This window comes from Myotis davidii, unplaced genomic scaffold (genome assembly GCF_000327345.1).
Source record: "Myotis davidii unplaced genomic scaffold, ASM32734v1 scaffold975, whole genome shotgun sequence".
NCBI lineage: Eukaryota > Metazoa > Chordata > Mammalia > Chiroptera > Vespertilionidae > Myotis > Myotis davidii.
This window is the reverse complement of record NW_006286791.1, coordinates 164,469-179,128: the sequence shown is the minus strand read 5'-3', so window position 1 is coordinate 179,128 and position 14,660 is coordinate 164,469. Positions and strand designations below refer to the sequence as shown.

At 44.9% G+C, this 14,660-nt stretch overlaps 1 protein-coding gene across 1 annotated transcript in view; it reads right to left on the bottom strand.

The window, feature by feature from the left end:
• Positions 1–311: 311 nt before the first annotated feature.
• HSF2BP (heat shock transcription factor 2 binding protein) overlaps positions 312–14,660 on the bottom strand; it is a 72,836-nt gene continuing 58,487 nt past the window's right edge. The window contains exon 7 of the mRNA XM_006758692.2: positions 312–930. Coding sequence (XP_006758755.1) covers positions 722–930 — 209 coding nt within the window. The 3' untranslated portion in view covers positions 312–721. The remainder of the gene's footprint in view (positions 931–14,660) is intronic.

Genomic DNA, 14,660 nt, shown 5'->3' with positions numbered 1-14,660 from the left:
AGGAAACCTGTGGTGCGGGGACTCTGGTACACACTAGTGTACATCATTACACGGCATGCGTTTCAATCCAGGAGGCCCTTTTCATGGTATTTGTTATATGAAACAGTGGACTTTATTCTGAGTTTATAAAGGACCCAGAACAATGTAAGGAGAGTTCTCCTACCAATCATTGTCAGATACAGCTTCCCAATTCAAGTTTGTAATATTTCAAAAAACAATAGTTGGAGCACATCAATGACTCTTCTGACTTTCTTTATTCAAAAATAAAAGAGGCACAAAAATATAGAACTAAAATGTCCAATGGCATGTGAACTAGCAAGTCACTAAAAGTTTAAAGGTAAACTTGCATTTGGGGCATTAGTCATAATTACTAGAGAAAGAATGAATTGTTTTTCAATTAAATGTATCTCAGGGCTGGTGGTTACTTCATCTCCCATTTTGGGGGGACTCACAGGTCTCAGAAAGTCCCCTGAGCAGCAGGAGCCCTCTAAGAAGCCAGCACAGCTGACATGGCTGCTGCGACAGGATGGGTTCTTTCTCGGGCTTCCCTTGGCAAGATTAACTCGCCACCCACAAGTACCTTCACTTCCAGGGGGAGGTGTGTGGATACATATTCATTCACGTCCATCTCTAGTCAAGAACATCTGGCCATCTCTAACACATGGCCCTCGGTGATGGTTCAGAACACCAAGTGGGGACCTGGGAAGGAGGAGGGACATGCCTACGCATCACACTCCAGAGCTCGGAGGTCATCCAGGAGCTCCTGGGCCACGGCCTGCAGGCGGGGGTTGCGGCTCTTGGACATGGCCAGGATGCGCTGCAGGGGCAGAGAACTCCGGAGCTCAGAGGCCAACTTGGAGAAGACTTCTGGCTCCAGAACCACTGACTGGACAAGTCGCAAAACATGAAGACACACCTCTGCGTCTGGATCTAGGGGCAAGTGGTAACACTCTGGTTAGAATGAAACTCCTAATCTTGAGGTAGAATCTAACCTCAAGGGTTCTTGAATTTTCTGAATGACAGATTTGACAGTTTTGAAAATTATGAGCTGAACTAGAAATTGCATCAATTCTTGATGTAAAAACTTAGCTCATAAGAGCAGCATGAAAAACCTGAATCATCATCTATTTAGTAATATCCCATCTCAAATATTACAACCACATAACTTTAAAATGCTGAAAAATACGAGGGCTTTTCATGTTGTTGACGGTAATTCTATCCACTTGCAATACTGTTTTCACAGGTATTATTACACTTTCACTGCAACAAATCCCTCAGAAACCACATATGGATGTGGCGTCTGTGCAGGACACTGAGTTCCAGAGTCACAGGCCCCAGCACTCACATTGTATTCCACTTTTCCCACATGAAGTACAGAGCCGAGTAGCCCTGCATATATTGTAGCAACCATTTAAAAAGCTAGACTGAAACAACAGTCCAACACAAAGTTTTACCCTTAGCCAGGTGGACCCAGCTCTCCTTATCGTTTCTCCCTCCCTGGAGCCTTTACTGCTTGATTGGATACTGTAACTGGAACCGGGCTCAAAATCAGTACCTCTTTCTTAGCACCGTTCTTAAAAAGCCTTTTAAGTACGTGAATGGAAAGCGTGGACTGAGCAAACCTGCACTGGGACCTGCCACAATACCAAGGCCCACCCAGAGCTTTCCCTATTGAATCAGAGCCCTTGGGGCATTGTAAGGACTGCTGGGCTAGGGCAGGAGAAAAGAGAGCCCTACTGCACCCTGGGCAGGGCAGGGATGTCCAGTTCCAACTCCAATAGGTAAAGAGCTTGGAAACTGTCACCCCACCCATATAACAAGAAAAGAGGAATAAACTGAGAATCAAAGACTTTTCTTGAAATGAGGTTGCAGGGTAATGACAGCCAACATCAGTTTTCCTAGAACAGAAACCACTGGAGCCTAAACGGATAGGAACATGTAAATGATCATTTTGACAAACTGCTGGAAGCTGGGTGTGGAATACTACGATAGTAAGAAACTTCTGGGGGTGTGGCAATCTTAGGGGGGCCTCCACATTTTTGTGGGTTTGATCTCCAAGAACCCCAAAAGGTTCTCACATGGTCTGGCAGAGGGCAATGAGGAGTTACCGTCTTGAAATACATCTAGGTTGCTTCCCATGACAAACTTTTTTTTTTTTCCTAGAGGAGACTAAAGTCTCTTCACACAACAAGAACTACAGGAACTACATAAACAAAGGATGATAGCTGGGAGACTGAAAAGCACAGACTCTATCTAAGGAGGAATTCTTAGGGAAACCCAAAGGAAACAGGGGAAATGGTGAGAACAACTGGAATATGAAGCCCCTGGAGTCTCCATAGAACACAGCCCAACCCCTAGCCAGATTAACATAAAACCACACACGGAAGTCCTATTTACCCAGTAAATAATGTCTATCCTTCAACCAAAAATTACAAGGCACACTAAAAGGAAAAAGCACAGTCTAAAGAGACAAACCAGGTATCAGAACCACACTCAGATAAGACAGAGATTTTGGAATTATCAGATAGGGAATTTAAAATAACTACTAGAGGCCCGGTGCACAAAATTCGTGTACTCAAGGGGGGGTTCCCTCAGCTCAGCCTGTGCCCTCTTGCAGTGCAAGAGCCCTTGGGGGATGTCTGACTGCCACGGAGGCGGGAGAGGCTCCTGCCATCATTGCTGCGCTTGTCAGCCGTGAGCCCGGCTCAGGGCTTCTGGCTGAGCTGTGCTCCCCCTGTGGGAGCGCACTGATCACCAGAGGCAGCTCCTGCATTGAGCGTCTTCCTCCTGGTGGTCAGTGTGCATCATAGTGACCAGTTGTTCTGCTGTTCAGTCGATTTGCATATTAGCCTTTTATTATATAGGATGATTTGGCCTGGCCACCGTGGCTCAGTGGTTGAGAGTCAACCTATGAACCAGGAGGTCACAATTCAATTCCTGGTCAGGGCATATCCCCAGATTGTGGGCTTGATCCCCAGTGTAGGGCGTGCAGGAGGAAGCTGATCAATGATTCTCACTCATCACTGATGTTTCTGTCTCTCCCTCTCCCTTCCTCTCTAAAATCAATAAAAATATATTTAAAAATAAAATAACTATAATTAGGATGCTTAGGGCTCTGTATTAATCAGCTGCCAAAACAAAATAGTACAGACAAGGTGGCTAACACAATAGAAATATATTTTCTCACAATTCTGAAGGCTGATAGTTCAAGATCAAGGTGTCAGCAAGGTGGGTTTCCCTAAGGCCTTGTCCTACAGATGGCCTTTTCTCTGTCCTCACACATGCCTGGTGTCTCTCCTATGTCCTAATCTCTTCTTGTAAGAACACCTGTCAGATTGGATTAGGATCCACTGTAAAGGCATCATTTTAACTTAATTGCTTTTTTAGAGGCCCTAGTTCCAAATACAATCAGAGATACTAGGTAGGTTAGGGCTTTAGCATATGAATTTTCAACAATTCAGCCCATAACAGGCTCTAATGCAAGAACAGAAGAACAATGTAAACAGAGAGATGGAAACTACAAAAAAAAAAAAAGAATCAATTTCAGCTTAAATATTCTCTCTTCAGAGAGTCATTCCCTTACCACCAAACTGGGTGAAATTACCCTGTCACCCATCACCCTGTCTTAATTCTCTGAATACCAATTATTCTATGGAGTTATCTTCTCTCCTCTCCCACTGAAAAGCTACAGGAAAGCAAAGACCTGTCTGTCTTGCCCATTACTCTATCTCCAATACAACAAATATCTGCTGAATGAATGAGATGATTGTATTTTATGTGGTCAAGGCTGATGTAATATAAATGAGAAGGAAATTTCTGAACAAATAAAATAATTAGGCAAGCTGCAGAGACAGCAGTGTAGCCCTTTAAAAAGGGCCAAGTAAAACAAGCCACTGGAGGTCATAAATGAGACACACGTAGTCAAGGGTGCAGCCCTACAGGAACAACTTCACGGTGACATCATCATAAGGAAACAGTCCAGTGACAGCACTGGAAGGGAACACAGACTAAGGGAAAGGGCAAATGGCTTGTAATATAAGCACCCAAACTGTACAGGGGGAGAATAACATGGAACTCAGGTTCATTTGGGCCACAGATTAACAAATGCTGAGTTATAATGATACAATTTCTCTTTTAAAACAACCACGGAAAACCTAATTACTTGAGACTGAGAACATCCCCACAGATGGCTCAATTTTGGGTTTAGAAATGGGTAAAGCAACTTGACTGAGAAAGGCATTCACCAACACAGACATGACACAGATGTCAGGATTACTTGACAGGAGTTTTCAAGAGCCTCCACAAAAATTCTTAACATGCTGGAAACAGATGAAAAACTAGAAAGTCTCAGCAAAGAAATAGAAGACATAAAGAACAAAATGGAAACATTATAACTGAAAAATACAATAACTGAAATTAAAAACTTGATGGAGACAGAATGGAGGAGCCAGAGAAAAGAATCAGTGAACTGGAAGATGGGACAATAGAAATTACCCAATCTGAATGACAGGGAAAAACAGAGCCTCTATGTCCAGTGGGACTATGACAAAAATCGAACACTCATGTCTTTGCAATTCTGGAAAGAGAGGGAAAGTCAGCAGGGCTGGAAAATACTCCAAGAAATAATGGCTGAGATTTTACTCTATTTGGCAACAGATACAAACCTACAGATCCAATAAGCTGAGCAAACGCCAAACAGGATAGACCTTAAGAAATATGTGCCAAGACACATCACAGCCAAACTTCTGAAAACTAAAGACAAAGTCTTGAAAGCAGCAAGAGAGAAATGAGACCTCATTTTAAAAAATATATATTTTATTGATTTTTTACAAGGGGAAGGGGAGGGATAGAGAGTTAGAAACATCCATCAGCTGCCTCCTGCACATTCCCTACTGGGGACGTGCCCGCAACCAAAGTACATGCCCTTGACTGGAATCGAACCTGGGACCCTTGAGTCCGCAGGGCAACGCACTATCCACAGAGCCAAACCAGTCAGGGCATGACTCCTCATTTATGGGAGAAAAACAATTTAATGATACTAGGTTTCTCATCAGAAACCAAGGAGGTCAGAAGCAAGTGACTCAATATTTTCCAGGTGTTGAAGCAAAAGAACTGTCAACTCAGAATTCTTTACTTAGGGAAAATGTCCTTCAGAAATGAAGGGGAATTCAAGACATTCTCTGTTGAAGAAAAATTAAGAAAAGCTGCTGCAGACCTACTGTAAAAGAATGGCGGGTCACACAGAAACTCATACAGGAATGTTCATGGACGCCTTTATCAGTAACAGCCTGTTGTGACAAGGTATCTCACAGGGGTGAAGTATGCAACCTGACATCTCCCCACCATCACTCTAGCAAAGCCAGCCTTTGTTTTCTCATGTGTAGACTGAATGTTTAATCATCTACATGGTTACTGTAGAGACTGAATAAGGAGACACATCAAAGTGTCTATCGAGACTCTGCGCACATAGCTGCATTCCATAAATAGCATTTCCAAACTACACAGAACAAACCTTCACCCCCGCTCTCCACCAGCAGCCCATTCTCATCACACAGGCCTCTGCTGCTCTTCCAACAGAGCAGCGCCACCACCACCTCAGAACTCTCGCACTGCCCATCCCCCTGGGCAACATGCTTCCCCAGAAACCCTGGAGCCAATGTCCCACTGCCTTCAGGCCTTTGTGTGGAAGTCAGCTGCTCAGTAGCCTTCTGTGAACATCTTAAAATAAAACCAAGAGCAAACACTGCCCCCTATTCCCCTTCCCTGCCTTTTTTTCTCAGTAGCATTAAAGATCATAAAACACACTGTATGTTTTCTTATTTATTTTCTCTACTGTCTCTCTTCACTCACCTGCTCCAAGAGGACAAGGGCTTGAAACTGTTTGGCTCGCTGCTGTATCCCCAGTGCCAGGAACCGTGCCTGCACATAGTAGGGGCAAATCATAAAGATCTTTTGAGTGGATTAAGAGTGTCCAGTGTCAGAGAACAAAGGAATTACAGAATTCAAAAGAAGAAAACACTGCTGCTAGGAGTAAATCTAATGAAAGATGACAGTCAAGATCTCTATGCAGAAAACAATGTACCATTGAGAGAAAGATCTAATCAGTGAGGAGATATATCATGCCATGTACTAAAGTCTCAACACTGTAAAGATTTCAGTTTTTGAAACTAATCTACAGATGCAATTTCAATCAAAATCAAAACAGCTTCCTTTGTGGAGTTTTACATACAGATTCTAAAAATTACATGGAAAGGAGCCAACAATAGCAAAGGCATCCTTGAAGAAAATTAAGAGAAGAGAAAGTGCCTGTATGTCTCTAAAAGAGATGATGTGGTAATGTCGAGTGACGGGGCTGGATGGAGAGCCCAAGCACAGGAGGAATGCTGCTAAAGGACAAAGGCCACTCTGAGGAGCCTGGGGAAAGGACAATCCCGCCCATAAACGTGCTGGCCTGCAGATACCCATATGGAAAGAAAATCAAACTTGATCCCTACCACACAGCACACCACGTGTCAGGGAGATATGGCGACTAAATGCGAAAAGCAGAAAGAGAAGGCTTCCGGATGACAGAGAACCTCTGACTTATCAAAAGTCACCACTAACGCCCTAGCTGGTTTGGCTCAGTGGATAGAGCGTCGGCCTGCGGACTGAAGGGTCCCAGGTTCAATTCCGGTCAAGGGCATGTACCTTGGTTGCAGGCACATCCCCAGTAGGGTGTGTGCAGGAGGCAGCTGATCGATGCTTCTCTCTCATCGATGTTTCTAACTCTCTATCCCCCTCCCTTCCTCTCTGTAAAAAATCAATAAAATCTATTTTTTTTTTTAAAAAGTCACCACTAAGAGAAATAAAGCAAGACACGGAGTGGTAAAATATATGTGCAACTTTTACAAAACCAACTGAGACCCTGTTCCAGAATGTAAAAATTAGTAAATCAGACAACCTAACAGAAAAGTAGTAGGAGAGTAGAACAGGACTTGACAAAAGAGGGTATCCAAAAGGCCAAGCATACACAGAACTCATCAGAAAAATAACGTTAAACCACAATGAGGTAACATCTACCCTAGTCGGCTGGCTGAGGACGGAGGCCTACAACAGCAGGCATTCATGCTGCTGGTAAAACTGACACCTGGTACAACCACTTTGGGAACAGCCCAGCATAAGCTACTAGAGTTGGAAGACATACACTTCCATTGATCCCAAACAGGAAAATATGCATGTTTACCACAGGCAGGTTCCAGAATTTTGGAGCAGCATTATTTGTAAGACAGAAGCAACCCAAATATGCGATCAGAATGACAAGTGGCCCAGCTGCTATAAAGAAATCCTGCACAGCAGTGAGTCTCAGCTGCGGGTGTGCACTGTAACCCTCCAGGGGATATTCTGAATGTCAGTTTTGGTTGTCATAACTGGGAAGTGCTACTGGCAATAGTGAATAGAGGCCAGGGCTGCTTACCATCCTGCAATGCACGGTGACGGCCCCACCACAGAGAATGATGCTGCCTGTATGTCTACAGTGCTGAGACAGCCTGCAGTGCAGCAATGAATGTGTCTCCAGGGACTGGCAGCCTGTGAGGAGCCTTGCAAACAAAATGTGAATGAAAAGCCATCACAAAAGCATGATTCCACTTAGATAACATTCAAAAATGGGAAATAGGCAGGAGAAAGAGTGACTAGGAGGGTGCAAAGGGTTTTCAGGGTGCTGGCAACTCATCATTTCTCAGTCTGGGTGGCATTAAAAAATGTTCCTTTGTGATAATTCTCTCAGCTTCATTTTCATGTTTTATATATTTTTCTCTAAGTATGTTCACTTACTAATTTTGATAACAGAAGGAAGGGAAAAAGGAAGAAAGGGGAAAAGGCAGGGAGGGGACAGAAAGAAAAATAACAATTTGCCAAAGTCCTTCCAGAGAAGCCCTTCCCACACCACCGGGCCAACAGACCTCCTGCTGTCTCCCAAACCTGACAGACTGGCATGGGGGTCAGCCCTCCAGCCCACACAGTGGGGTCCACGCTAACATCTCTTCTCCTGGATCCCTCCCTCGCTCTATCAGGGCTCCATTGCCAGGTTCAGGGTCCAGCTCCACCACTTGATCCCTGGTGGCAAGAGTAGTGGCCTCACAGAACTGGTGAAGGGATTATGTGAATTAAACACATGTAACATGCTCAGGATAAGGCCCAGCACAGAGCAACACTGAGAAATGCTAGTTATCATCATCTCATCAAGTATTCTATACTGTCTCAAACTAGTTCATTTAAGTATTGCCTTCTATGATGGTTGACTTCATGTGTCAACTGGACTGGGTTTAAGTACAGAGCTGGAAAACATGGTTTCTGGGTGTGTCTGTGAAGGTGAATCCACAGACTAACGATCACTCTCACCAGTATGGATGACATCATCCAATCCTTAGAGGCCTGAACAGAACAAGAAGGCGGAGGAAGGGCAAATTCACTTTCTCTGCGTGAGTGTGATGTCAGCTCCTGCCTCCAGACATCAGATCTCCTGGTCCCAGGCATTAGACTGAATGACACGCCTGGCTTTCCTGCCCCTCCACTTTGCAGAAGGCAGACCTGAGGACTTCTTGGCCTTCATAATCACATGAGCCAATTCCTGTTATATCTCCTCTTATGTATGGATGGATGGACAGACAGACAGATAGACACACAGATCCTATTGGTTCTATTTCTCTGGAGAATCCTGATTAATATATCTTCTCTGCAAATTTCAAGTTCTTGAACACAGACTACAAGGCAGTAACTCTGAGACCTAGATCCAGCGCCGTGCACTCCTGATGCTCACGTCTTTGCAGACTGGCTGACACTGCACCTGCGTCACAGGGAGTCCCACTGCACACAATGTGCATCTGGTTTCCAGGCAGGCAGGAGGGCTGCTGCTCACATCCGGCAGCAGGAACCTCTGCACTGGGGTGTGTCAGCCTCAGCTGACCGTCTATTAGACTAAAGTCTGTGTGTGACCATGGACAAATTCTGGAAATAAATAACACCTAACATGCTTTTAAAATAAGCTACACATCACAGCAGCAGCTCACCCAGCCATGAAACGAATTATTTACTTGGTTTTTCCTTTGTTGCCTGCAGGTCTTTTTCTTTAGGTTAAAGAAATAGGTGCCTTGCCTTAGCCGGTTTGCTCAGTGGATAGAGCGTCAGCCTGTGTTCGATTCCAGTCAAGAGTACATGCCCAGGTTGTGGGCTCAATCCCCAGTAGGGTGCGTGCAGGAGGCAAGTGATCAATGATTCTCTCTCATCCCTCTCCCTTCCTCTCTGAAATCAATAAAAATATATATTTTTTTAAAAAGGTGCCTCGAACATCAAACTGTAATGTAAAAATATCTCTAAAGCCACAGAGTGTCCTCAATTAAAATCTAAGTAATCCAACTCATGTCATGTATACTACTTGTTCCAAGTGACAATCAAGCATTTAGAAAATCTCTTACTCTGCCATGTTCTTTATGAATCTCTTTAGCTATCAATGCATGTTTCCCAGGTGGCAACTGTTCTTGCCCCTACAATGACATCTGATTATTTCAGGTTATTACCATGCCAACCAGCCCCTATGTATAAATGAAGATGCATGTTACTCCTGACAGAAACAACACAAAGGATTTCTCTGCAATTACTTCTCTATGATGGAGGAAAAATTAATTGGATCAAAAAAATCCCATTAAAATAAGAACAAAATCCATTTTCACAAATCAACCAAAACTGTTGTTCTAAGTCTCTAACCAGAAGACAGTTACTGAGCCGTAAGCATGAAGACAGATGAGATTCGCGATGTTATATTGCCACAGGAGCCCCCTTTGAGAGCAGCAGTTTAAGTTAATTTAGCACTCTACTACGGGAACAGTGAGCAAATACTTCTGAGTGCTCCCTGCAGTGCTCTTGTTGTCACAGGCTGACACTAGCAGATGGGCTCTGTAGAGTCCAACACTGTGCCCTGTCCTCTCTCAGAGCGCAAGTTCTCTATGCCTCTCTTTGAATGTGGAACAGGAGTCTCAAACTCTACATTCACCAAACCAAGCTCCATCTCCCTACCGCTCCTCCCCAGTACTCCCAACAGCACCAACCGCTGACCCTAAAACCTAAGTGCCACCCTGGACTTCCCTCCTTCATATGCCTTGCCCTTCAAAGTGTACCTTAAATCTGGTCACCTTGATCATCGTCGCTGCTACCATCCTGGTCACACTGCCACCATCTCCTCAGCTAACCTCTTACAACTGCCTTTAACTCCTTTTGGCCTCCCCAACAGCACCATAATGAGCTTAGTAAACAGTCCACCAGCCCATGGCCTGCCCTGCTCAAAGATCTGTCCAAAGTCTTCTCAGCTGTACACTGACCGTAAGGGATACAGGCCCAACTCTGACTCCTCTCCTGCCATTGGCAGCGTCCTCTACAGCCACACTGGCTTTTCCCACTCCGATACTCTCACTGCCCATGGCTGCTGCAGGGCCCTCAGCTGCCTGTCCTTGGCCCATGATGCTCTGCTCCCAGATCTCTGCATGCTTGTCCTTCACTTAAGTCTCCACTCAAATACCTAAAGAGCAGACCCTAAAGCAGTGGTTCTCAACCTTCCTAATGCCGCGACCCTTTAATATAGTTCCTCATGTTGTGGTGACCCCAATTTCACTGTTACAAATTGAACATAATTAAAGCATCGTGATTAATCACAAAAACAACATGTAGTTATATATGTGTTTTCCGATGGTCTTAGGCGACCCCTGTGAAAAGGTCTTTCGACCCCTAAAGGGCTCGCGACCCACAGGTTGAGAACCGCTGCCCTAAAGCATGGTCACTCTTGAGTCCTCATACTACTTCACAAATCAAACAAAACTGTGTTCTAAGTCTCTAACCAGGAGACAGTTACTGAGCCGTAAGCATAAAGATAGATCAGATCTTTATTTGTATTATGTGATACACGCCACTCTACCTGTTCATTAGTCTCTCCACCTGAATATAAGTTCCACAAGGGAAGGATCCTGTCTTGTTCACTTTCGAACCTAGTTCCTAGAACAGGGCTTAATGCTCAATGAATACTTGTGATAAATGAGTTGCCGAGTGGACTCCAAGTCACAGCACACCCTAACCAATGCACCAGCCGCCTGAGGGACAGGTAAAGCCCCCACAACTACAAAATCAGGTAGAGTCTCCTACCACCAAGGGGCAGGGGGTCAGATAGAACCCACCACTGCAATGAGGGCAGGTAGAGCCCTCGGCTCAGCAACAGAATCTGTGCAGGAGATGTTGAGCCCCTGCAAGTGTACTTTGTGGGCGTCAAAAGAAATACATCTAGCCTCTAGTCTCTTACCTAGTTAGAGATTTAAAAAAAAAAGTTCCAGGCCATTAACAAGCAACAGATCAGAAAGTGCAAATATGAGTTTGTTTGGTACATTCACCATGGGGCTCTGAAAAAGGAATGATCAGACTTTAGGACAGGATGTCTAGAAAGGCTCCTAGAGAGTGGTTTCAAGTTGGATTCTGAAGGTCTGGGAATAGAATGCATCTTTCCTTAGATGACTAGGAGATGGACTAGAGAAACTTTACAGAGTAGTCTATTTTATGTTTCTAATTTTTTCTTTCCAAAATCAGAAGAAAAGTTATTACTCCAACTATTACAAATTGAAACTCCCTCATCTTGGCTTCTTGGATTAGCTCGTCTGTTTCTGAATTACACTCTAGCAACAGATTCCTCACTTGCCTCCTTCCAAAATCACTTCTCAACTTTTCAACACGATACTTTAGACAACAGATCATACACAGAGGGAAATGGAAAAGGTGTTATTTAGCCCAATGAGGAATTTACTCCTTTTCTAAAATACACTCGTGTGGCAGATGGGTCAGCTCTGATATATATGCAGAGCCTGAATCACAACCAAATTAGTCCCACTTCAACATATGTCAAAATACATTAAAATAAGCAGATGTCAGTAACCGTAACAGAAATACCACTGGCAAACAGAATCCTCAGGAGGGTGTATCATGTATTAAATGGAAGCAACAAAGAACTTTTACATTTCAAATTAAGTGCAGTTTAATTTATAAATTCAGCACGGCCTAGGAGAAAACACACAAGCTCAGGTGGAGGGCCACAATGTGAACACCAAATACAGTGCTTCTAATGAACTGGTGTCCATGTTCTCTGAGGCTTAGTTTCCTCATCATAAGCGGGAAGTACACCCATCTCAGAGCCTCATAGCACGCTAGGTAACACATGTAAGCTTGTGCCAGGTAGAGCTGATATTCAGTAAGTATAGCTATTAGGACTCTGGCTGTTGTGCCTCCTTCAGCCACAAGGATTATCACATACCTATAACCTGACAATTTAGGCATCTTATCTGAAAGATCTTTCTAAGAATTACCTTTTGGTTTGGGTTTCCAGTATGAGAGATTGTGCCAGCAAACATGTTTTTATTTACTGTGATGGGACAATGTAGGGAGAGGCAGGGGAAGGGTGTGAAGAGGGTGATGAGCACATACAGCCTGCTCCTGAATGCTTTCTGAGGAGGAGGAGGGCCAGAACCCCAAGGAACACATGAAACTATCAAGTGTACCCATTCCACAATTTTCTTCACTGGACTTTTGCCCTCACGTGAACAGGAAAAAAGACTGAAAGAAGACTGGTGCAAAAGGCACCAGTAACCTGTAAGATAATATCAAGCATGTCAATGGAGTCCCAGAAGGAGAGGGAAGAAAACATAAATTCTGAAGAAGAAATGGGCATAAATGAGTGAATCCATTAGTGAGTGAACGGAAGAGAAAACATGCCCACCAGAAGTCGCCTGTCCCATCTTGCATGGCTGAGCAAAGCAGGGTTTGATCCCAGCTCCTCCGTTTTCTAGCACTATGACTCCAGAAAAACCATTTTCTGAGAGTCGCTGCCCAACATAACGGATGGAATGAACGCAGCAAACTTCAGCATGTGCTGGAAGGGTGAGCCCCACATATGTGCAGTGGCCCAGGACAGTGTGCAGTCCAGGGGGTGGGTTCCCCCGGGAACTTGTAAATAATACCTCTTCTCTGAGTGAGATGAGGAAAACCCCATACTTAGAATGATAAATTAGGAACCTGACTGAAAATATGAGCAGAGTGTTGTAGACCCTGTTGCAATCCCTGGAGACCAGATCAAAGTTCTTTCATTCATCAGATGAATCCTGATGGAGCAGATAAGCCTCAAACCCCAGGTCTCAGCTGAGTACAACAGGACTCGGTGTCTGCCCTTATAGGGCACAGACAGTGTGACTGTAATGGTGGGCACCCTGGTGGGCAGATCATGCAAAAATGGAGAAGCTGGTCAGGCTCAAGCATGGTATAAGGTCACACGCAGAGAGGCAGTGCTGGGGAGGCTGCTGAGGACTGTGCAGAACATGGCCTGTCACTGGAGCCATGCTCCACGCTAAGAGACTGGGGTGACTCCCAGGCTTCCGGGCTCATCTGCCTCCATGCTCTGCACATCCTTCCCATGCTCTGGGGACAACTCTGACAGGTAGTTTGGCTCGCTAAGGAGTCAGAAACTAGGAAGAAGGTGCTCTGGATAGGGATGAGAGCAATTACCAGCAATGACCTTCCCGGGGTCCACTACTCCATTAGCGTCTTGTTTATAAGCCTCAGTTTCTCTGAGTGAGCGTGACCTGAGGCAGCTTTTCATTATCCAGATCATTCCGGGGTCCTGAACGAGGAAAAAGGCCCCGACCATGATCCCTCAGGTCTCTTGGCAGACTGCCACAATCAAGCCTTCCACTGGAAATCATCAGTCACTTACCATGCCCTTTCGAACTACTGATGATTCTATTTGGCACTTAAATTTGACAAAAAACAATCCACTGACCTCTTATCAGTCAGTTGCCACACACTGGCTGGCACCTCTGAAGATACCCAGCAAATCTATGAGCTGGGTGTTTACCTTGGGAGCAATGGTTCGCCCACCTTTTTTGGGGCTAAAAAACGTATATATTAAAATTCTGATAAAAGCTACACCCAACCCCCTCGAAGATGCCAGAGTTACATTCTGGCTGGGAGGGTAATGCAGCCTCGAGGAGGAAGCCTGCACCTGCTGGATTAATCTTGGTCTCCCCCCTGGGAAATGCCTTCCTTGCCTCCCTCAGCCCTCTAGGCACTGCTGGAACATGTTTGGCTAAGGAGGGCCAGCAAGACCAGCCAGCAACTGTAGCCCAGACTGACAGAGCCCTGGTCAGGAGCCGCGGGAGGCCTTCCCTCCCCTTCTCACTGCTAATGGACTTCCCACTATGCTTTTAAAATACCCTGTTCATATTTTCTTTCTGATTTAAGAACTGGAACTAAAAATCTTTGGACCTCTAGGGTTTGGTATTTTTCAAAGATTATAATGTATTCGTATAATGTAATCCTGGTAACAGGCGGTCGGTCAGCTACAAAGGTCAGAGCCTCGTTCAGATTCATGAGCACCTAGTCATTCTAGAACCTAGAATCTAGGTGCTGCAGTACCATCTCTTCGCACTAAAAATAAAAGCAACTTATTTCAAAGACTTCACATTTCCACAGAGAAGTCATAAACCTGCTTTGAGAGCTACACCCTCCACCTGGTCCTCAGACTCCCCCTCCACCTGGTCCTCAGACTCCCCCTCCACCTGGTCCTCAGACTCCCCCTCCACCTGGTCCTCAGACTCCCCTCA